This window comes from Oncorhynchus clarkii, chromosome 26, assembly GCF_045791955.1.
Source record: "Oncorhynchus clarkii lewisi isolate Uvic-CL-2024 chromosome 26, UVic_Ocla_1.0, whole genome shotgun sequence".
Lineage (NCBI taxonomy): Eukaryota > Metazoa > Chordata > Actinopteri > Salmoniformes > Salmonidae > Oncorhynchus > Oncorhynchus clarkii.
In genome coordinates, this window is record NC_092172.1 from 39,084,610 (window position 1) to 39,107,180 (window position 22,571).

Genomic DNA, 22,571 nt, shown 5'->3' on the forward strand with positions numbered 1-22,571 from the left:
TCAGAATTAACGGGTCTCGAGAAAAAAAATGTGCCCGAAAAGCTCCCAAATGTTGTCATAGTACATGTATAAACTCTCCTGAAGTGTTCCGTCTGGGAAGCATGCGGACACCTTTACAAGGATAGTAAAAACAAGGACAATTCTGACAATTGGGGACATTTCGCTGGCCCCCACAAGGGAGGGGTTAGGTTTACGGTTAGGATTCCCTTTAAGGTTAGAATTAGGTTTAGGGTAAATATAATTTGAAAGGGAATACATTGTTTGGTCCCAACAAGGAAGGGGTTAGGTTTACGGTTAGGATTCCCTTTAAGGTTAGAATTAGGTTTAGGGTAAATATAATTTGAAAGGGAATACATCGTTTGGTCCCAACAAGGATAGTAAAACAACTGTGTGCGTCTGTCTGTCTAATACACAGTGGCTTTTTAAGGCCTGATTAACAGACTGGATAACCTCAGACGCCTCCTATCAGGTGACCTGAGACAACAGGACAGGAAGGGAGGAAGCGACGGAGGGAGATGAGGGAGGGGAGTGGAGTTAGCATTAGCACTGCTAATCTCAGGGGCCCAGTTTCATTCCCTTCAGACATGACTGCACCCATTCACGCTGCCCAGTCATTGGGAACCCAATCCCTGCGTTGTCACAGCCGCCACCGAGTCGCTATCCCTGGCTATCAGAGAGATTTAATCTAGTCTAATAAACAGAGGCTTTAACAAGAGAAGAAGCCCGGGGGCAGGAGGGAGGAAAAAATTCACTATCTGTGTTCAGAAATATTTACTGGAAGTAGGCAGAGAGAGAGAGACAGAGACACAGAGAGACAGAAAGAGAGACAGAGAGAGACAAAACGATTGAGTATGAACAGAAAGGAGAGACAGAGAGAGAGAGAGAGACAAAACGATTGAGTATGAACAGAAAGGAGAGAGAGAGAGACAGAGAGAGAGACAGAGAGAGAGACAGAGAGAGAGACAGAGAGAGAGAGAGAGAGAGAGAGACAGAGAGAGAGAGACAAAAGGATTGAGTATGAACAGAAAGGAGAGAGAGACAGAGAGAGAGAGAGAGAGACAAAACGATTGAGTATGAACAGAAAGGAGAGAGAGAGAGACAGAGAGAGAGACAGAGAGAGAGACAGAGAGAGAGACAGAGAGAGAGACAGAGAGAGAGACAGAGAGAGAGAGAGAGAGACAAAAGGATTGAGTATGAACAGAAAGGAGAGAGAGACAGAGAGAGACAAAAGGAGTGAGTATGAACAGAAAGGAGAGAGAGACAGAGAGAGAGAGAGAGAGACAAAAGGATTGAGTATGAACAGAAAGGAGAGAGAGACAGAGAGAGACAAAAGGATTGAGTATGAACAGAAAGGAGAGAGAGACAAAAGGATTGAGTATGAACAGAAAGGAGAGAGAGACAGAGAGAGACAAAAGGATTGAGTATGAACAGAAAGGAGAGAGAGACAGAGAGAGACAAAAGGATTGAGTATGAACAGAAAAGGAGAGAGAGACAGAGAGAGACAAAAGGATTGAGTATGAACAGAAAGGAGAGAGACAGAGAGAGAGAAAAAAGGGTTGAGTATGAACAGAAAGGAGAGAGAATGATTACAACAAACCGACAAAAGGAAAAGGAGTGCATTAGAAAACAAAGAGGCAGAATGAGGCTGGAGAGAAAGATGGAGGAGGGGTGGGAGGAGGGGTGGAGAGATGGAAGGAGTAAAAGGCAGAGAGGAGGGAGGAGGGGTGGATAGATGGAAGGAGTAAAAGGTAGAGAGGAGGGAGGAGGGGTGGATAGATGGAAGGAGTAAAAGGCAGAGAGGAGGGAGGAGGGGTGGAGAGATGGGCGACAGTAAATCCTCTTAGGAGAGACGAGAGTCAAAGTCTCTTTTAATTGTGATGAAATGATAGAGCGGGCTAATCCTCGCCTGCTGACTGGAGTCATTTTCCACCTGGATTAGATAGTGTAGAGGAGGAAGCAGCTCCAGCTCTATGAGCCAGACTCATAGACCAGGCATTATTTGATTGCAGAATAGCTTATACCAGACAAAACGTGTGTGTTCTACTGCAGGGATCAGGAATTTTACATTTCTAACAAGGCGTGGTGTTTAAAGTCTATGCAAAGTGCCTTAGTCACCAAACAGACTGGCTCAAAGTCAATGTCAAGGGAGGACAAGGTGGGTGAGAGAGAGGGTGAGAGAGAGAGGGCGGTGGAGATGGGGGGGTCTCAGAAGAATAAAGGAGAACTTACCGTGCTCGACTCTCGTTCTTTTACCAGAGGGATCGCCAGGGGGGAGTGAAAGGATGACAGGCCAAGAGGGAGAAAGTGAAAAGAACGTTAGTACGAATGGCAACATGTATTGTGACTTAATGTGTTGCAGTCACAAGAAAAATACATTTTTAAATACGTTGGTTTCACATTCAGACAAGTTCATTTCATGAGTGTTTACAGCCACTATGGTATGAGAGTACATGGACATCAGGCCACCCAACTCATACTCAAACAAAATTAGCACAGAACCAAAATGGCTGTAATTTAGAGCCACAAATGCCCACTGAGAAGGGACAAAATGGCCGCAATATCAAACCACAATGCCTATTGTATGGATCCAAAATGGCCGCAATGCAGTGACACTGCACATTGAGCAGAACCACCTAACTATCCACACCCTTAAGCGCCTCACCTCTGTGCTCCAGGTCGTGGTTGTTCTTCTCGTCCTTGACGGAGGGCAGGTGGGCCTGGCTGCCCAGAGCGCCCAGCGCCAGAAGACCGGAGCCTGCCACGCCAGGGATGGGGGGTATGCCGGGGGGCTGTAGGCCCGAGGGGTGCGGGGGCATCTGGATGGGTGGCCCACCGTGGGCAGCGTGGGACAGGTGCTGAGCCTGGAGCTGCTGTTGCTGTTGGGGAACAAGACATAGGACAAGTGGGTCGGCTGGGAAGAGACCGGGGGACTGGATATACAACACATGGAGGGGGCTTAGTTCAGGTGGGCACAACGTTACACAAACTCTCAGAAATATGTAGTCTAGAGCTGATGTCAATGCCACATTCCTATCTGCAGAGGCTCCACTGGATAACAAGCCCTGGTACTGTGGTTCTCAAATCTCCTCTCCAGGAACCCCATGTTACTATTGTGTTTTAGAACAGAACTAGTTCACCAAGTCAAGGGCTTGATGATAAGTTGACAAGATGAATCAGGTGTGCTAGTTCTGGAAGAGATCAAATATATTAACTGGCTGGGGGTCCCGAGGAGAGGTTTGGACCGGCTGGGGGTCCCCGAGGAGAGGTTTGGACCGGCTGGGGGTCCCCGAGGAGAGGTTTGGACTGGCTGGGGGTCCCTGAGGAGAGGTTTGGACCGGCTGGGGGTCCCCGAGGAGAGGTTTGGACCGGCTGGGGGTCCCCGAGGAGAGGTTTGGACCGGCTGGGGGTCCCCGAGGAGAGGTTTGGACTGGCTGGGGGTCCCCGAGGAGAGGTTTGGACCGGCTGGGGGTCCCCGAGGAGAGGTTTGGACCGGCTGGGGGTCCCCGAGGAGAGGTTTGGACCGGCTGGGGGTCCCCGAGGAGAGGTTTGGACCGGCTGGGGGTCCCCGAGGAGAGGTTTGGACCGGCTGGGAGGTCCCCGAGGAGAGGTTTGGACCGGCTGGGGGTCCCCGAGGAGAGGTTTGGACCGGCTGGGACCGGCTGGGGGTCCCCGAGGAGAGGTTTGGACCGGCTGGGGGTCCCCGAGGAGAGGTTTGGACCGGCTGGGGGTCCCCGAGGAGAGGTTTGGACCGGCTGGGGGTCCCTGAGGAGAGGTTTGAGAACCATTGTCCTAGTACATAAAGTTGTTAGTCTCCCTCCCCTCCCCAATAACAGTCCTAAACCATGGGAAGGAGGGAGTTGAATTAAACTGCAGTCCTCATGTTTGTTAAAGATTAGTAGGTAACAACCATCCTTAGCAATAAGGACATCTTCCTCACAAATACCTCAGACTTATGAGGGGCCTGGGGCCTTCACACACACACACCCCTCTTATCCTTTAACCCCCCCCCGTATCCTTCTCACACACACACACACCGTATCCTTTACACACACACACACACAAATCCCCCTTATCCTTCACAGACACCCCCCCTCGTATCCTTCACAGACACCCCCCCCCCGTATCCTTCACAGACACCCCCCCCGTATCCTTCACAGACACTCGTATCCTTCACAGACACCCCCCCCTCGTATCCTTCACAGACACCCCCCCCCCGTATCCTTCACAGACACCCCCCCCGTATCCTTCACAGACACCCCCCCCCCGTATCCTTCACAGACGTCGTACTAAAGAAAGTCCACCTCATTTTATGAACAGGATATTCTTGATAAATACTGGATGAACTGCGCCCAAACACCAGCTGTCTGCAGCAATTAGTGAGAAGCAGCCGGCAACACAACAACTGCTAGTTACCCGTCCAGGCTTCCAACTCGAAGATCTCTATTCTATGTGGACTGTTTTAGCAGACACTACAGACAAGAACATGGACGGGGATGTATTCCCAGAGGGTTGCACATGGGGTTAATTTCACACACGGCATGACCACAGGTGAAAATAAAAACTGCAAACCCTTCAACACCCAACAAGCAAAGCCAGCCGCCCACCTCCTGGCCCTCTGGCAAAGCCTGTTAACAGGCAGAGAGGGCGGGACACAGACACTTAGCCCTCCCAAGAGCCTGTCAACGTCAGAGAGAGAGCGAGAGAAAGAGAGGGCAGAGAGAGAGAGAGAGAGAGAGAGAGAGTGAGAGACAGACAGAGAGGGAGAGCGAGACGAGATCGACTCAGGGATCCAGACTAACAGGCGGGAGTTAAATAGCCACTCAGCTGAAAAGGGGAAGCGAGTGCTTTAAAACCAGGTTAAATAACACTTAGCACATCCATCATTTGTCAGTCCCAAACCAATCTATTGACCTTCCTGATAGCTAGCTGGGAGTATTATACCCCTGACCCATACTACTCATTAGAAGGAGAGGAGGGGGAAACACATACACAGAGCTTGTAAGCCGTTTAACAGTAAAGGTTGATCAAGTCTGGTCTCTTAACAATAGGCCTATTATCCAGTAGGCTCATTATCTGGAGCTGAGGGGCTGGCGGTATAGAATGGATGGAACCCACTTAGACAGGCAGGATTGTTAATCAATATTGTGCTGGTGGTGTGTGGAGCAGAGGCCTATGTGTGTTAGGGAGGGAGGAAAAGGATAGAGCAGAGAAGTCCCTGTTGAGGGTGCCTAATGAGGGAAGCATGCAGAGAAGCATCATCAAGAAGTCTCATTAAGGGGCCACCGAGGAGGACGAGGAGAAGAGTGAGGGATAGGGGAAATAAACTGGCCCCGATTCAATATTCCTGGATAAAGAGGTGACCGACTTCCTTTCACACTTATCTGTTTTCATCTGTGTAAATGACTCCAAATCTTAGCCGGGTTTTGTCAGGAGGGGATGAGCAGAGAAGAGACTATTAAAGCTAACGGGGCAAATCACAGCTCCCACAGACAGACTGTTAGTGTTGATTCCAGCTGACTCTATGAAAGAATAACTGGCTGGCAGACTACCTGACTAAAGAGCATAGAAACAAACGAGGCTGGGTTCCAATACTTTAAAGTGCTTCCTTTCCTGCACTGACCTTTTTTTGGATCAAGGAAAGCGAACAAAGGGAAGGAAGCCAATTTTCAGTATCGAGACATCCAATGCATGCTTTAGTTCCCGACTTCCTACCACACAGTGGTTATCTGTTGTTACAAAACCACTTGACATGCTAACAGTGGCAGCAATTCAAACAAACGTCAACCACATCTCTTCTCATTCCCTCCATCCATCCCACTCCCAAACACTGACCATGAAGGCTGGGTAGACAGCATGTTGCTGTTGCTGTAGGAGTCAAAGAAAAAGGGTGGTAAGAGGAGGTAGCTGTGGCTAGGGAAGATCTCAATTGCACACTCAAGTCCTCTTCTTCTTCTCAAAACACATTGAGGAGGTCAGAGGGGTGGGACCTCTGGCTTTCTCATCCAATGGGTTTTAAGGAGATGAGGAGAGAGGACGCAAAGAGTACGCAATTGAGATCTTCCTTAGTTCTAGCTCAGTAATAATGCTAGCTATAGCTCCATGCTTGCTAATGCTAGCTATAGCTCCATGCTTGCTAATGCTAGCTATAGCTCCATGCTTGCTAATGCTAGCTATAGCTCCATGCTTGCTAATGCTAGCTATAGCTCCATGCTTGCTAATGCTAGCTATAGCTCCATGCTTGCTAATGCTAGCTATAGCTCCATGCTTGCTAATGCTAGCTATAGCTCCATGCTTGCTAATGCTAGCTATAGCTCCATGCTTGCTAATGCTAGCTATAGCTCCATGCTTGCTAATGCTAGCTATAGCTCCATGCTTGCTAATGCTAGCTATAGCTCCATGCTTGCTAATGCTAGCTATAGCTCCATGCTTGCTAATGCTAGCTATAGCTCCATGCTTGCTAATGCTAGCTATAGCTCCATGCTTGCTAATGCTAGCTATAGCTCCATGCTTGCTAATGCTAGCTATAGCTCCATGCTTGCTAATGCTAGCTATAGCTCCATGCTTGCTAATGCTAGCTATAGCTCCATGCTTGCTAATGCTAGCTATAGCTCCATGCCTGCTAATGCTAGCTATAGCTCCATGCTTGATAATGCTAGCTATAGCTCCATGCTAGCTACTGCTAGCTATAGCTCCATGCTTGCTAATGCTAGGAGGCTTACCACAGGTGCATGCAATGCAGTACAGTTTGAGTGGTAAGGCTACGATAACACAATGTCCAAAGTGAAATGAACTGTGAGAACACATGGTTGGTCAGCAGTATGAGAGTCCTTCAAGGGGGCTGAGGTACCTGCAATGGCTAAGGTTCTTATGCCAGTCACACAGTGGCGTGTATTAATTTGTTTTCAGGTGTTGAGTAGAAAAATTTATTTAAAAAATAAATTTAAAAAAATACTCATTAAATAGAGGGATAGGCCTACACATACTGACGTATAGGGCAATATAAAAGTCTGGTCTTTACTAGCAGTCTAATTTCTGTATTCTTTAGACTGTGTAGTGTCCATTTAGCCAGTTTGCTACGCTCTACCTAGATGAAAACCAAAGCCATATCTACGAGACATCTAATATGTAAATAATGAGGTACTAAAATGTACACAGAGGTTTGAGCCAATGTGACTGCAGACAAATGCCCTCTGTGTGAAAAAAGGGACACACTCAAACCAAATGGAAATGTGAATTTGACACTCAAATCTGCAGCAAAAAAAACCCATGCAAAGTGAAGGAGTGGGTCCTCCAATTAGAAAATGTTTGGCCCAGAACAACAAAACGGGCGCTGGAATACATGTTTTACATGAATCGTGTGTCCAACAGATGACCATTTACATAGGATTTACTAGATCAGATATGCAAAACACCAACAGTAACCCATCTGTTAACCATTGATGTTGCCTTTAGGTACAAATCTGGGATCAGCTTTCCTTGACCAAATCCCAACTTTAACCATTGGGGTGGAAACTTGTTAAACTGGTCTTAGATCAGTGTCTGGGGGAAACTTCATCCTGCCCTGTTAACCTTTATCTAAGAACAAGGCGGTGCTAAAAAAGCTAGTAGCTTCACACACGACCTAAATGAATGGGCACCTAGTTTGTCTACTTGGTAAGATTAACAATGAACAGACCCGTGATTACTTCGGAATGGGTTAACGTTCTGGAACACCATGTGCAAACTGTTTGTACACCAACTGTGCTGGTTGTCTGGAGAGCTAGATTAGTGCACCTGTGTTATGGGAAGCAATGGGAAACAGTGTGTAAACTGTTGTCTGTCCAGAGCTATATTACTGTATGAAACCATATAAACAGTTTGTATACAAACTGGCAGGTATGCAGTGTTGTAGTGGGGGTTGTGACCCCTGTGGGAATATGCTGTTTAGTGGAGCGCCCTCTCTCTCAGGTCACTCTGTGCTTGGGGAAGAGGACAGATTAGCAGGTAGTATATCTCCTGAGATAACACTGGCCTGGGGAGGGGAGACTGACTGACTACTGGGGAAAAAAATCTGACCCGGTCAGGGTGATTCGGTCAGGGTGCACTCTGTGTGTCACTCCCTTTCTGGAGGACTGGTTGTGTGAGTGTGTGTCGCTCAAGTTTTTCCACACCAATCTCGACCAAACATTTCCGCATGGACCTCATTTTGTGCACGGGGGCATTGTAATGCTGAAACAGGAAATGGACTTCTCTAAAGTGTTGCCAAAAAGTTGGAAGCACAGAATCATCTAGAATGTCATTGTATGATGTAGCAATTTGATTTCCCTTCACTGGAACCAAGGATCCTGAACCATGAAAAACAGCCCCAGACCATTATTCCTCCTCCATCTAACATTACAGTTGGCACTATGCATTCGGGCAGGTAGCGTTCTCCTGGAATCCACCAAATCCAGATTCATCCATCAGACTGCCAGATGGTGAAGCGTGATTCATATTTCCATTTGTCCAGAGTCCAATGGCGGCAAGCTTTACACCACTCCAGCTGATGCTTGGCACTGCGCATGGTGATCTTAGGCTTGTGTGCAGCTGCTTGGCCATGGAACCCCATTTCATGAAGCTCCCAACAAACAGTTATTGTGCTGAAGTTGCTTCCAGGGGCAGTTTGGAACTCTGTAGTGAGTGTTGCAACCGAGGACAGACGATTTTTACGCTCCTACAGCACACGGCGGTCCCATTCTGTGAGCTTGTGTGGCCTACCCCTTCGTGGCTGAGCCTTTGTTGCTCCTAGACCTTTCCACTTCACAACAACAGCACTTACAGTTGAACAGGGCAGCTCAAGTAGGGCAGAAATGAGACGACTTGTTGGAAAGGTGGCGTCCTATGACAGTGCCACATTGAAAGTCACTGAGCTCTTTAGTAAGGCATTCTACTGCCAATGTTTGTCTATGGAGATTGCATGGCTGCATGCTCGATTTTATACACCTGTCAGTAACAGGTGTGGCTGAAATAGCCGAATCCACTGATTTGAAGGGGTGTCCACATATACTTGTGTCTGTGTGTGTGTCTGTGTCTGTGTATATATATATGCGTCTCTCTTCCTCTTCATCAGGGCTGAGTTAAGTCTATGGATCTTCTTTCTCAGACAAATTACTCTGCATTTGTGTCCCTCAGTGCAAAGATGACATAGTTGAGTCCCTTAGGTTTAAAGAAAACAGGGTTAATGTAAACTTCTGTCACTCTCCCTGTCAATTTAGTTTCTCCCTCTGATAGAAGTTTGTGTGTGACTGTGTGTATTGTGCCTCCGTTTGACACTGGACATCGTTTAGTCAGACAGGCACATCAACTAGCCAAACCCTGCTGGCTTCTGATTACCGTCAGATATTTAATGACCTCCCTCTTCCATCCCTCTATCCCTTGCTCTCTCCCCCACACAGTGGCAGCACGGAAATTGATTTCCTGCCATCTCTTCCTCCAACAAATAAAAGCCTGTTTTCATAGTGTTTGTGTGCCAAGCTGCCGAGCTCAACAGCCCTGCCCCTGCTTAATGGCAAAGGAGTGTGTCTGTCTGTCCACTGGACAGTCAAATTAAACCACCTGGTGGCTGGAAGGAGAGGAGGAAGTAATTACCTTGGAAACGGGGGTCACAGTCTTGGCTCATTGCCTTAATTTAATTCCAATATCTGCCTCTGGCCGGCTTGACCCCACCTATGGGGCTGGCTAACTGCTAGCTAAGCGCTAAGGTCTTCAGGATAGCTACTGACAGCTAGGGGGTCAGCTAGCTAACCACTAAGGTCTTCAGGATAGCTACTGACAGCTAGGGGGTCAGCTAGCTAACCGCTAAGGGCTTCAGGATAGCTAACCGCTAAGGGCTTCAGGATAGCTACTGACAGCTAGGGGGTCAGCTAGCTAACCACTAAGGGCTTCAGGATAGCTACTGACAGCTAGGGGGTCAGCTAGCTAACCGCTAAGGGCTTCAGGATAGCTACGGATCTTCTAGCTCGAACTAGTAAAAACAGCTAGCATGTTAGCTTTATATAATAGGGCAGAAGGAACAATAGATGTTCTAGGAACTTAGGAAGACGAGGTGTTGTCATTTCAGAGTGTTCAGATTCCCAGATGGGTCCGACTGCTCCTAGAAACACACTGGGCTTCTGGCCACCTCATCAGCAAGCCCCTGGTTAACTGGATCAGGTGTGCACGACTGGAATAGATCAAATAAGTGGAATGAGGAGAGCTTTGACTTTCAGGGTTAAGGGATTACTAGGTACAGCCTTATTACGATACCGCCACAACATGGTTAAGTTCTATAGCCTAGTTTCCATAGAGCTCTAAGATGGTGTGTGTGTGGGGGTGGGGAGAGGCTATAACAGTAAGTGTAATCTCAGCTTCAGGACACTACTGGTGAGCCTATAGAGGAATGAGAAGGCTGAGAGGTAGCGATGAAGACTGCACTGGCTGGAGCCCATTATCCAATTAAAAACATCCTTACTGGCAAAGTGGAATCAGTGCAAAGCCCCATGATCTGATCAGTGTTACCGCTCTAATCTCAGCCAGGTCTTTACGTTACCCTCTCTGTGAACATCTTAGTTCACAACCAACACCAGCCAGCCACTCTCTCAGTTCACAACCAACACCAGCCAGCCACTCTCTCAGTTCACAACCAACACCAGCCAGCCACTCTCTCAGCCCACAACCAACACCAGCCAGCCACTCTCTCAGCTCACAACCAACACCAGCCAGCCACTCTCTCAGTTCACAACCAACACCAGCCAGCCACTCTCTCGGCCCACAACCAACACCAGCCAGCCACTCTCTCGGCTCACAACCAACACCAGCCAGCCACTCTCTCGGCTCACAACCAACACCAGCCACTCTCTCGGCTCACAACCAACACCAGCCACTCTCTCGGCTCACAACCAACACCAGCCACTCTCTCGGCTCACAACCAACACCAGCCACTCTCTCGGCTCACAACCAACACCAGCCACTCTCTCGGCTCACAACCAACACCAGCCACTCTCTCGGCTCACAACCAACACCAGCCACTCTCTCGGCTCACAACCAACACCAGCCACTCTCTCGGCTCACAACCAACACCAGCCACTCTCTCGGCTCACAACCAACACCAGCCACTCTCTCGGCCCACAACCAACACCAGCCACTCTCTCGGCCCACAACCAACACCAGCCACTCTCTCGGCCCACAACCAACACCAGCCACTCTCTCGGCCCACAACCAACACCAGCCACTCTCTCGGCCCACAACCAACACCAGCCACTCTCTCGGCCCACAACCAACACCAGCCACTCTCTCGGCTCACAACCAACACCAGCCACTCTCTCGGCTCACAACCAACACCAGCCACTCTCTCGGCTCACAACCAACACCAGCCACTCTCTCGGCTCACAACCAACACCAGCCACTCTCTCGGCTCACAACCAACACCAGCCACTCTCTCGGCTCACAACCAACACCAGCCACTCTCTCGGCTCACAACCAACACCAGCCACTCTCTCGGTTCACAACCAACACCAGCCACTCTCTCGGTTCACAACCAACACCAGCCACTCTCTCGGTTCACAACCAACACCAGCCACTCTCTCGGTTCACAACCAACACCAGCCACTCTCTCGGTTCACAACCAACACCAGCCACTCTCTCGGTTCACAACCAACACCAGCCACTCTCTCGGTTCACAACCAACACCAGCCACTCTCTCGGTTCACAACCAACACCAGCCACTCTCTCGGTTCACAACCAACACCAGCCACTCTCTCGGTTCACAAACAACACCAGCCACTCTCTCGGTTCACAACCAACACCAGCCACTCTCTCGGTTCACAACCAACACCAACCACTCTCTCGGTTCACAACCAACATCAGCCACTCTCTCGGTTCACAACCAACAACAGCCACTCTCTCGGTTCACAACCAACAACAGCCACTCTCTCAGCCATTGCAGGAGGGGGGGCCCTTGAAGGACTGCTTGCTGACTGAGTGACATACTGCTGACCAGTTGGGATAGTATGTATAATTGAAGATAAATTAATCAAAACCACCATGGTAACTGGTAAATCAAAGACAGTGCATCACATAAGGTACATCAACTCATAATGAAAAACCAGTGGTGACAGGGGCAACGCTGCACATGGGAGGGGTATGGTGGTGACAGGGGCAACGCTGCACGTGGGAGGGGTATGGTGGTGACATAGTGTGGCAAGCTAGTGCTCCCCTCCAAAGATCCTCTACCAGGACGATACAGTAACCATCCTCTACCAGGGTGCTACTGTAACATCCTCTACATCAGTGTCCCAAACTCGGTCCTCTTCCCTCCCCCGGGAGCACGTTTTGGTTTTTGCCCTAGCACTACAGAGCGAAATTCAAATGAGTTGGTTATTTAAGCTGTGTAGTGCTGGGGGGGGGGGGCAGACGGTGTCTGGGAAAACCCTGGTCTACATACTACTAGTGTTACATCCTCTACCTAGCTACCAATTCCACACTATATATATCAAACAACATGTAGTGTACTTTGAACAAGAGAGAGAGATCTATGGGATAGCTGGGCCTAAATCTTTGTGAAATGAGAGTTGAGACAGTATATTGCTAGTGGACTACAGGGCCCCTCCGTACATGCAGGTTTACCCCCGTCTCTGGCTGAATGAAGTAAAGTAAGAGGGGTACACACGGTGAGAGGCAGATTGGGAAGTCCACGTACCCCGATGATGGCATTGAGCTCAGTCATCGTGACCTGCTTGGCACGCTCAACAGCCTGAGCAACCTGCTGCTGGTGCTGGTGGGGAGAAACACAGAGACCAGGTTTAGTCAACTTTAGCTAGGGTACTGTACAGCAAGTCTCCATGGTTAGAGAGCCTGCTTCATAGACAGATTTATTAAGACAGAATTAGGCTCATCTTGGGTTAAACTTATCAAAACCGTAACATGTGAACAGGGATTAAGCGTCAATAATATAGGGCCTGAAAAGAGGCTCTATACAACAGGCCTACACAACCATGGGAACATCAGAAGGTGTTTATGTTAAGACTGCATTAGGATGGATGTGTGGGGGACTCACCTCTTGTGACAGGAAAGGCATGATCTGTGCGAGAATTGCGTTGAGACGTTTAGCAATCTCAGTCTGGAAGAGAGAGGAGAGAGGAACATGGTGAGGACTACATCAGCAGCCATCTGGGATTACTAACAGAGAGAGAGAGGACTACATCAGCAGCCATCTGGGATTACTAACAGAGAGAGAGAGGACTACATCAGCAGCCATCTGGGATTACTAACAGAGAGAGAGAGAGAGAGAGAGAGGACTACATCAGCAGCCATCTGGGATTACTAACAGAGAGAGAGAGGACTACATCAGCAGCCATCTGGGATTACTAACAGAGAGAGAGAGGACTACATCAGCAGCCAGATGGGATTACTAACAGAGAGAGAGAGAGAGGACTACATCAGCAGCCATCTGGGATTACTAACAGAGAGAGAGAGGACTACATCAGCAGCCATCTGGGATTACTAACAGAGAGAGAGAGGACTACATCAGCAGCCATCTGGGATTACTAACAGAGAGAGAGAGGACTACATCAGCAGCCATCTGGGATTACTAACAGAGAGAGAGAGAGAGAGGACTACATCAGCAGCCAGATGGGATTACTAACAGAGAGAGAGAGGACTACATCAGCAGCCAGATGGGATTACTAACAGAGAGAGAGAGAGGACTACATCAGCAGCCATCTGGGATTACTAACAAAGAGAGAGAGAGGACTACATCAGCAGCCATCTGGGATTACTAACAGAGAGAGAGAGAGAGAGAGGACTACATCAGCAGCCATCTGGGATTACTAACAGAGAGAGAGAGGACTACATCAGCAGCCAGATGGGATTACTAACAGACAGAGAGAGGACTACATCAGCAGCCAGGTGGGATTACTAACAGAGAGAGAGAGGACTACATCAGCAGCCAGCTGGGATTACTAACAGAGAGAGAGAGAGAGGACTACATCAGCAGCCAGATGGGATTACTAACAGAGAGAGAGAGGACTACATCAGCAGCCATCTGGGATTACTAACAGAGAGAGAGAGGACTACATCAGCAGCCATCTGGGATTACTAACAGAGAGAGAGAGAGAGGACTACATCAGCAGCCATCTGGGATTACTAACAGAGAGAGAGAGGACTACATCAGCAGCCATCTGGGATTACTAACAGAGAGAGAGAGGACTACATCAGCAGCCAGATGGGATTACTAACAGAGAGAGAGAGGACTACATCAGCAGCCATCTGGGATTACTAACAGAGAGAGAGAGGACTACATCAGCAGCCAGATGGGATTACTAACAGAGAGAGAGAGGACTACATCAGCAGCCATCTGGGATTACTAACAGAGAGAGAGAGAGGACTACATCAGCAGCCATCTGGGATTACTAAAAGAGAGAGAGAGGACTACATCAGCAGCCAGATGGGATTACTAACAGAGAGAGAGAGGACTACATCAGCAGCCATCTGGGATTACTAACAGAGAGAGAGAGGACTACATCAGCAGCCATCTGGGATTACTAACAGAGAGAGAGAGGACTACATCAGCAGCCAGATGGGATTACTAACAGAGAGAGAGAGGACTACATCAGCAGCCATCTGGGATTACTAACAGAGAGAGAGAGGACTACATCAGCAGCCATCTGGGATTACTAACAGAGAGAGAGAGAGGACTACATCAGCAGCCAGATGGGATTACTAACAGAGAGAGAGAGAGGACTACATCAGCAGCCATCTGGGATTACTAACAGAGAGAGAGAGAGAGGACTACATCAGCAGCCAGATGGGATTACTAACAGAGAGAGAGAGGACTACATCAGCAGCCATCTGGGATTACTAACAGAGAGAGAGAGGACTACATCAGCAGCCAGATGGGATTACTAACAGAGAGAGAGAGGACTACATCAGCAGCCATCTGGGATTACTAACAGAGAGAGAGAGAGGACTACATCAGCAGCCATCTGGGATTACTAAAAGAGAGAGAGAGGACTACATCAGCAGCCAGATGGGATTACTAACAGACAGAGAGAGGACTACATCAGCAGCCATCTGGGATTACTAACAGAGAGAGAGAGGACTACATCAGCAGCCATCTGGGATTACTAACAGAGAGAGAGAGGACTACATCAGCAGCCAGATGGGATTACTAACAGAGAGAGAGAGGACTACATCAGCAGCCATCTGGGATTACTAACAGAGAGAGAGAGGACTACATCAGCAGCCATCTGGGATTACTAACAGAGAGAGAGAGAGGACTACATCAGCAGCCATCTGGGATTACTAACAGAGAGAGAGAGAGGACTACATCAGCAGCCAGATGGGATTACTAACAGAGAGAGAGAGGACTACATCAGCAGCCAGATGGGATTACTAACAGAGAGAGAGAGGACTACATCAGCAGCCAGATGGGATTACTAACAGAGAGAGAGAGAGGACTACATCAGCAGCCATCTGGGATTACTAACAGAGAGAGAGAGGACTACATCAGCAGCCAGATGGGATTACTAACAGAGAGAGAGGGGACTACATCAGCAGCCATCTGGGATTACTAACAGAGAGAGAGAGGACTACATCAGCAGCCATCTGGGATTACTAACAGAGAGAGAGAGGACTACATCAGCAGCCATCTGGGATTACTAACAGAGAGAGAGAGGACTACATCAGCAGCCAGCTGGGATTACTAACAGAGAGAGAGAGAGGACTACATCAGCAGCCAAATGGGATTACTAACAGAGAGAGAGAGAGGACTACATCAGCAGCCATCTGGGATTACTAACAGAGAGAGAGAGAGGACTACATCAGCAGCCATCTGGGATTACTAACAGAGAGAGAGAGAGGACTACATCAGCAGCCATCTGGGATTACTAACAGAGAGAGAGAGAGGACTACATCAGCAGCCAAATGGGATTACTAACAGAGAGAGAGAGAGAGGACTACATCAGCAGCCAGATGGGATTACTAACAGACAGAGAAGATGACAATGTCAATGTTTACACCTCTACCGCACCTTCCAAGAAACCATTTCAGTGTTGGTTGGTTGAACACAGACACACACACCACTATGCTTGATAACACAGCAAGGGGGCATGCCCCCCCCCCCCCACACCTAAATCCCTCAGTCCACTCCAGAGTCCACCTAGACCCCGGTGTCCCATTGCTCTTAACTGAAATGAATGGGGTGAAATGAATGGGGGGGGGGGGGGGGGGGTGGAAGCTCTCCTTAAAACAAACCAACTCTGGTCTCCCTCTATCCCACATCCATTAGACAGCTGGCCTTATTTCATTAGCCGTTTGAAATATGATAATACCATTTGGGAGGAGGAAGACAAACCAGGGTAATACTTCACAATTACTACGCAGCCATTTCACAGAAGACAGGGAAAGAAAGGAGAGGGGAGGCTGGCTGACTAGCAATATCTATCACCAACATCATTGGTATAGAGCGGGGGGGGGGGGGGGGGGACAATACCTCGGGCCTGACTCAGACAGCACTTTAGAGCCCCACATTTGGAGGGCTGGACCCAGTTCTGCTGCTCTTGAATATCCACAGACATTGTCGCCAAAACACAATCCTTTTCCTCCCAACTTATTTCCAGAGAGGAACAGAGGAGAGACTTGAAGCTAATCTAATTCGACTGTGTTGGGGAGAGAAGAACTAATGGATTGTGGGGCAGATGGCCCAGCAGGTGTATGTGAGCGTGGGACAGAGAGCCGGGGGCTTTCTCCTTGGTTTCTTCACACATTCCTCTCATTTTACCTTGTTTAATGGTAAAGAGGGGATGGAAGAAAGAGGGGGTGGTAGTGGCCTTTTGCCCTGCTGTGGTGTCACTTCTGTTTTACTCTGAGGAAGGAAGGGAGGAAGGAAGGAAGGGAGGAAGGAGTGGGGGGTGTGGGGGGAGAGAGACCTATTCTGACCTGTCAGGAACTCACAACCCCCTTAACCCCAGGCAGACTCCCCTCACATTTCTCATTCCCCTCCTCCAATCCCTCCATCTACATCCTCCCCCTTCCATTCCTGTCCCCTCTCTCTCCTGTTGCCAGGGCAACGGCGGCCCAGCAGGCCCTGTCTGGCGGTGGTGATCATTATGTAAATTGGGCCTGGGCTTGACCATAGCAGGCTGTAAAATCATATTACGCGCAGAGGCAGGTCATTAAATAGAATTTTTCTGGGCTGTCGATCAGATCAGAGGGAGACATTAATGGGGGATAAGAGGGAGGAGGAGGGGAGCGCGGGGGGTGACTAGTCTTCATCCCTGGAAACAAGAAGAGACACACAGCTAGATCTGTAGAGGCTGGACTCAACCTAACAACCAAATATCCTCATGGTTTCAACCACACATAACATAACATGCACAATAGACAACAAAACAGCCACCATTTTCAATCGTTCATTCACTATTCCTCGTATAAGGGGACTTGCATGGATTGGAATTGGAACGTGTTCTGAGTTGAGTTTACACGTTGTTCTTTCTGGATGAGCGGCTCGCTGGCACAAGCCGAGCTGGAACACCAGGTGCTCAGACAGCCGCGACCTCACCAACGGCGTGTTGCCTTTAGGGTTGGTCCAGGTTACAACATTCCTGGAACGTTCTCCCGACCTTAACGTGGACTCTGGAGGACCTGTTCTGGTCAGCTGGTGAGGTGCTCCTGGCTCTGACCAGGATGTATAGAAAATGCTCTAGAAATACTCACACACAAACCAGGAGTTAGAAATCCTTGAGCAGCAACTGTCACTAATCTTGTATTTTCTCCTCAGAGGCAGGCATCCTCTCTCCTTTGAAAAGGCCTAAGATACCGACTGACCAAAAGCATCCAGGGAACTCCATTCAAAAGCATCCAGGGAACTCCATTCTAAAGCATCCAGTGGAACTCCATTCTAAAGCATCCAGGGAACTCCATTCTAAAGCATCCAGGGAACTCCATTCTAAAGCATCCAGGGAACTCCATTCTAAAGCATCCAGGGAACTCCATTCTAAAGCATCCAGGGAACTCCATTCTAAAGCATCCAGGGAACTCCATTCTAAAGCATCCAGGGAACTCCATTCTAAAGCATCCAGGGAACTCCATTCTAAAGCATCCAGGGAACTCCATTCTAAAGCATCCAGGGAACTCCATTCTAAAGCATCCAGGGAACTCCATTCTAAAGCATCCAGGGAACTCCATTCTAAAGCATCCAGGGAACTCCATTCTAAAGCATCCAGGGAACTCCATTCTAAAGCATCCAGGGAACTCCATTCTAAAGCATCCAGGGAACTCCATTCAAAAGCATCCAGAGAACTCCATTCAAAAGAGACAGAAAGAAACACTGTTATATCGGCTGTCAAAAGGACAAAACTACTCAGATGTCAGGAGCGAATCACTAGCCAGTAAACATAGAGGGGACAAGTAGCAGAGTTTCAGTAGAATACTGGTCAGATGTCAGGAGTGAATCACTAGCCAGTAAACAGAGGGGACAAGTAGCAGAGTTTCAGTAGAATACTAGTCAGATGTCAGGAGCGAATCACTATCCAGTAAACATAGAGGGGACAAGTAGCAGAGTTTCAGTAGAATACTAGTCAGATGTCAGGAGCGAATCACTATCCAGTAAACATAGAGGGGACAAGTAGCAGAGTTTCAGTAGAATACTAGTCAGATGTCAGGAGCGAATCACTATCCAGTAAACATAGAGGGGACAAGTAGCAGAGTTTCAGTAGAATACTAGTCAGATGTCATTTCAGGGACACTTGTGGAAGAGCTACTTTCACTACACTCATTCAGTAAATAATACTACCTCATAACACCTGTCCATTACCAGGGACCTTATAATAGAATATTACCCCAATACATAACTGTATAGATCCCCCATCACATTCATATGTTGGAGACCAGAGAAACAAAATGGCGCCAACGAGTGTGGTCGCCTCAACGCCAACAGCTTTTAGGCCAGGAGGCGGATAAAATAGGGTATTGTCACTTTAAGCCAATGAAAACCAAGCCCTTGAGCAGCGTGGCAGTAAAGGCTGTTCACTCCGGCTCCACAATTACAGGTACTCAGTGGCTCGGAGCTGTCTGGTGCTGCTAGTATAGAGGCCTCTCAGAGGATGGCCTTGTCAACAGCTCTGTGTTGAAAACCATTTGCCTGTTTGTCGCTGGAAGCCGCTAGCCGAGTGGAGAGGACGAGACTGATGAGGTTTCAATTGGCAGGAAACCCACCGGTGACGGGGAGTCACAGTGTCACACGCTGAACGAGAGACACACAGTGGTTTATGATCCACACACATTTCCCTCTCCGGCTCAAAGACGTCACGCTACTCGGCTATCATTGCAATCCTCTGCCTCACTAGCAGCACCTCATTTTTCATGAGCAGCAGATCCCTCCTCCCGGCCCCTCATTGTTCATGTGCAGCAGATCCCTCCTCCCGGCCCCTCATTGTTCATGTGCAGCAGATCCCTCCTCCCGGCCCCTCATTGTTCATGTGCAGCAGATCCCTCCTCCCGGCCCCTCATTGTTCATGTGCAGCAGATCCCTCCTCCCAGCCCCTCATTGTTCATGTGCAGCAGATCCCTCCTCCCAGCCCCTCATTGTTCATGAGCAGCAGATCCCTCCTCCCAGCCCCTCATTGTTCATGAGCAGCAGATCCCTCCTCCCGGCCCCTCATTGTTCATGTGCAGCAGATCCCTCCTCCCGGCCCCTCATTGTTCATGTGCAGCAGATCCCTCCTCCCGGCCCCTCATTGTTCATGTGCAGCAGATCCCTCCTCCCGGCCCCTCATTGTTCATGTGCAGCAGATCCCTCCTCCCAGACGCTCATTGTTCATGTGCAGCAGATCGGGGTCTAACAGTTTATTGATGTATGCATTTACCTCCCTGTTGATTGGATGGGAGCTAGGCCAGGGGCCACTCCTAATAGGCAGGGACACACTACTGAGACCTGAGACAGATGCTACTGGAACCTGACACACACACACCCAGGAGGGAGGGCTAACTCACACCATCCTCCATCCTGTAACAAGGAGCATAGAAAACTGTTTTTCTATGATTTCTACAAATCACAGTTCATTAGGGGCCTGGAGAACGGACAGACACACAATATTTCCTTCAATTATCCCTGCAACCAGATACTTGTCCATTCCACTGGATCAGCATTCTGACTGACACATAAAACCCAGTGGGGTGGTTGTGTAACACAAAGCGGCTTCAACGAGACCTTCATCGTCTTGTGGGACTGTAGCAGCAGATCCAGGCTGACCAGAATGATGAAGCACGTTTCACAGACACCAGTAACCTCCATCCATGTGTGTGTTCTCCCAGGCCGTTTGTTTTGGCTCACAGACAAGTCGACTATCATCACCTTGGCAAACAATTCCTAGAATCCTGTGGAAATGATTCATTTGAACAAGCTCTCTCACTCACACGCACACGCACCTCTCCCTCCCACTCAGGCCACAAACAGGACTTCCCTAAATAAAGCTCCCTCTCTGTGAAGCCTCGTTATCGACAAGCAGGGGAGGAATTGAGCAAACACACAGTGGAAAAACAGAGCGCCTGAGGAAGAAAGCCCAGGTTTTCAATCAGAGCAACAGAGAGAGAGGGGAAATATGAGAGAGAGAGGAAATATGAGAGAGAAACTAAGCAGCGAATAAGATGGAGTACCCTCTGAACTCCTCACACTGACACACAGAGCTCAGAGGGCCTCGTTGCCGTGGCAGCCTAATGAGCTGCGCTAATTAAAATCACTTATTGACAGCGAAGCGAGGATGATTATCTCCGCCCCGCACCACCCTTGACACCCCACGCCGCCGCATCATCATAAGAGCTCTGTCAAAACAACCCCCCCCCCCCCACCATGGCTGCCAGAGCCCTGCGCTGCCGACCCCCCATAGAGCCCTGCGCTGCCGACCCACCCGGGACACCGCCAGGATGTGTTGGACTAGAAGTATGTTTATATTATGTACATGCAGCTTTGTATATACGCATATCCATGTGTGTTTGAAGGGAGCGCACACACACACACACACAGGAAGGAGATGCTCACTGTTTACACCTCCTCTCCCCTCCCTTCACCACTAGTAACCTGGATAAGAGGAGAGATGCTCACTGTTTACGCCTCCTCTCCCCTCCCTTCACCACTAGTAACCTGGATAAGAGGAGAGATGCTCACTGTTTACACCTCCCCTCCCCTCCCTTCACCACTAGTAACCTGGATAAGAGGAGAGATGCTCACTGTTTACACCTCTTCTCCCCTCCCTTCACCACTAGTAACCTGGATAAGAGGAGAGATGCTCACTGTTTACGCCTCCTCTCCCCTCCCTTCACCACTAGTAACCTGGATAAGAGGAGAGATGCTCACTGTTTACGCCTCCTCTCCCCTCCCTTCACCACTAGTAACCTGGATAAGAGGAGAGATGCTCACTGTTTACACCTCTTCTCCCCTCCCTTCACCACTAGTAACCTGGATAAGAGGAGAGATGCTCACTGTTTACGCCTCCTCTCCCCTCTCTTCACCACTAGTAACCTGGATAAGAGGAGAGATGCTCACTGTTTACACCTCTTCTCCCCTCCCTTCACCACTAGTAACCTGGATAAGAGGAGAGATGCTCACTGTTTACACCTCCTCTCCCCTCTCTTCACCACTAGTAACCTGGATAAGAGGAGAGATGCTCACTGTTTACACCTCCTCTCCCCTCCCTTCACCACTAGTAACCTGGATAAGAGGAGAGATGCTCACTGTTTACGCCTCCTCTCCCCTCCCTTCACCACTAGTAACCTGGATAAGAGGAGAGATGCTCACTGTTTACGCCAGACTGATGTGTTCAGTGGGGAGCGATCATTCATTATTCACACCACTCACTAGACTCCATTGGTCTTATTGATGAAGAAAAGACGAGCGAGGGAGAGGGCCAGTCCATTAACATGTTTACACAGCAGTTCCATCCTCCCTCTGTTTACCTCCAATCCTCCCTCGCTCTTCCCACCTCCCAGCCTCACTCGCTCTTCCCACCTCCCATCCTCCCTCGCTCTTCCCACCTCCCATCCTCCCTCGCTCTTCCCACCTCCCATCCTCCCATCCTCTTCCCACCACCCATCCTCCCATCCTCTTTCCACCACCCATCCTCTTCCCACCACCCATCCTTCCTCGCTCGTCCACCTCCCATCCTCCCTCTTCCACCTCCCATCCTCCCTCCCTCGTTCCAACTCCTGTCAGTGATAAGAGCCTGACAGAACCTTCTAGGGGATCTAGTTCCCCGTGGGACACATTTGGCACACACACACACAAAAATATGCAGACGCACATACGCACGCACACACTTCTCATCCTGATAAATCAGCTATGCTGCTCCAATCCACCATCCTCCCACTGATGCCATTAACCTTGCAAGACAGCCAGTTCCCCTCTCCCCTCCTCGACCAGCCCGCCTATAGCCCCTCCCCTCCTCGACCAGCCTGCCTAAAGCCCCTCCCCTCCTCGACCAGCCTGCCTAAAGCCCATCCCCTCCTCCTCGACCAGCCTGCCTAAAGCCCATCCCCTCCTCCTCGACCAGCCTGCCTAAAGCCCATCCCCTCCTCCTCGACCA

General features: G+C 49.3%; 1 protein-coding gene and 1 long non-coding RNA gene across 2 annotated transcripts in view; one reads left to right on the plus strand and one right to left on the minus strand.

The window, feature by feature from the left end:
* The window catches only part of LOC139384356 (transducin-like enhancer protein 3-B), a 52,886-nt gene that overhangs the window by 22,256 nt on the left and 8,059 nt on the right, over positions 1 to 22,571 (minus strand). The window contains exons 6-9 of the mRNA XM_071129063.1: positions 13,052 to 13,114; positions 12,665 to 12,769; positions 2,663 to 2,876; positions 2,230 to 2,246 (exon numbers count right to left, since the gene is read on the minus strand). Coding sequence (XP_070985164.1) covers positions 2,230 to 2,246; positions 2,663 to 2,876; positions 12,665 to 12,769; positions 13,052 to 13,114 — 399 coding nt within the window. The remainder of the gene's footprint in view (positions 1 to 2,229; positions 2,247 to 2,662; positions 2,877 to 12,664; positions 12,770 to 13,051; positions 13,115 to 22,571) is intronic.
* LOC139384357 (uncharacterized) lies at positions 3,050 to 3,846 on the plus strand. Its single transcript, XR_011628847.1, has 3 exons — positions 3,050 to 3,221; positions 3,594 to 3,638; positions 3,773 to 3,846. It is a non-coding gene; the product is annotated as an uncharacterized lncRNA (long non-coding RNA).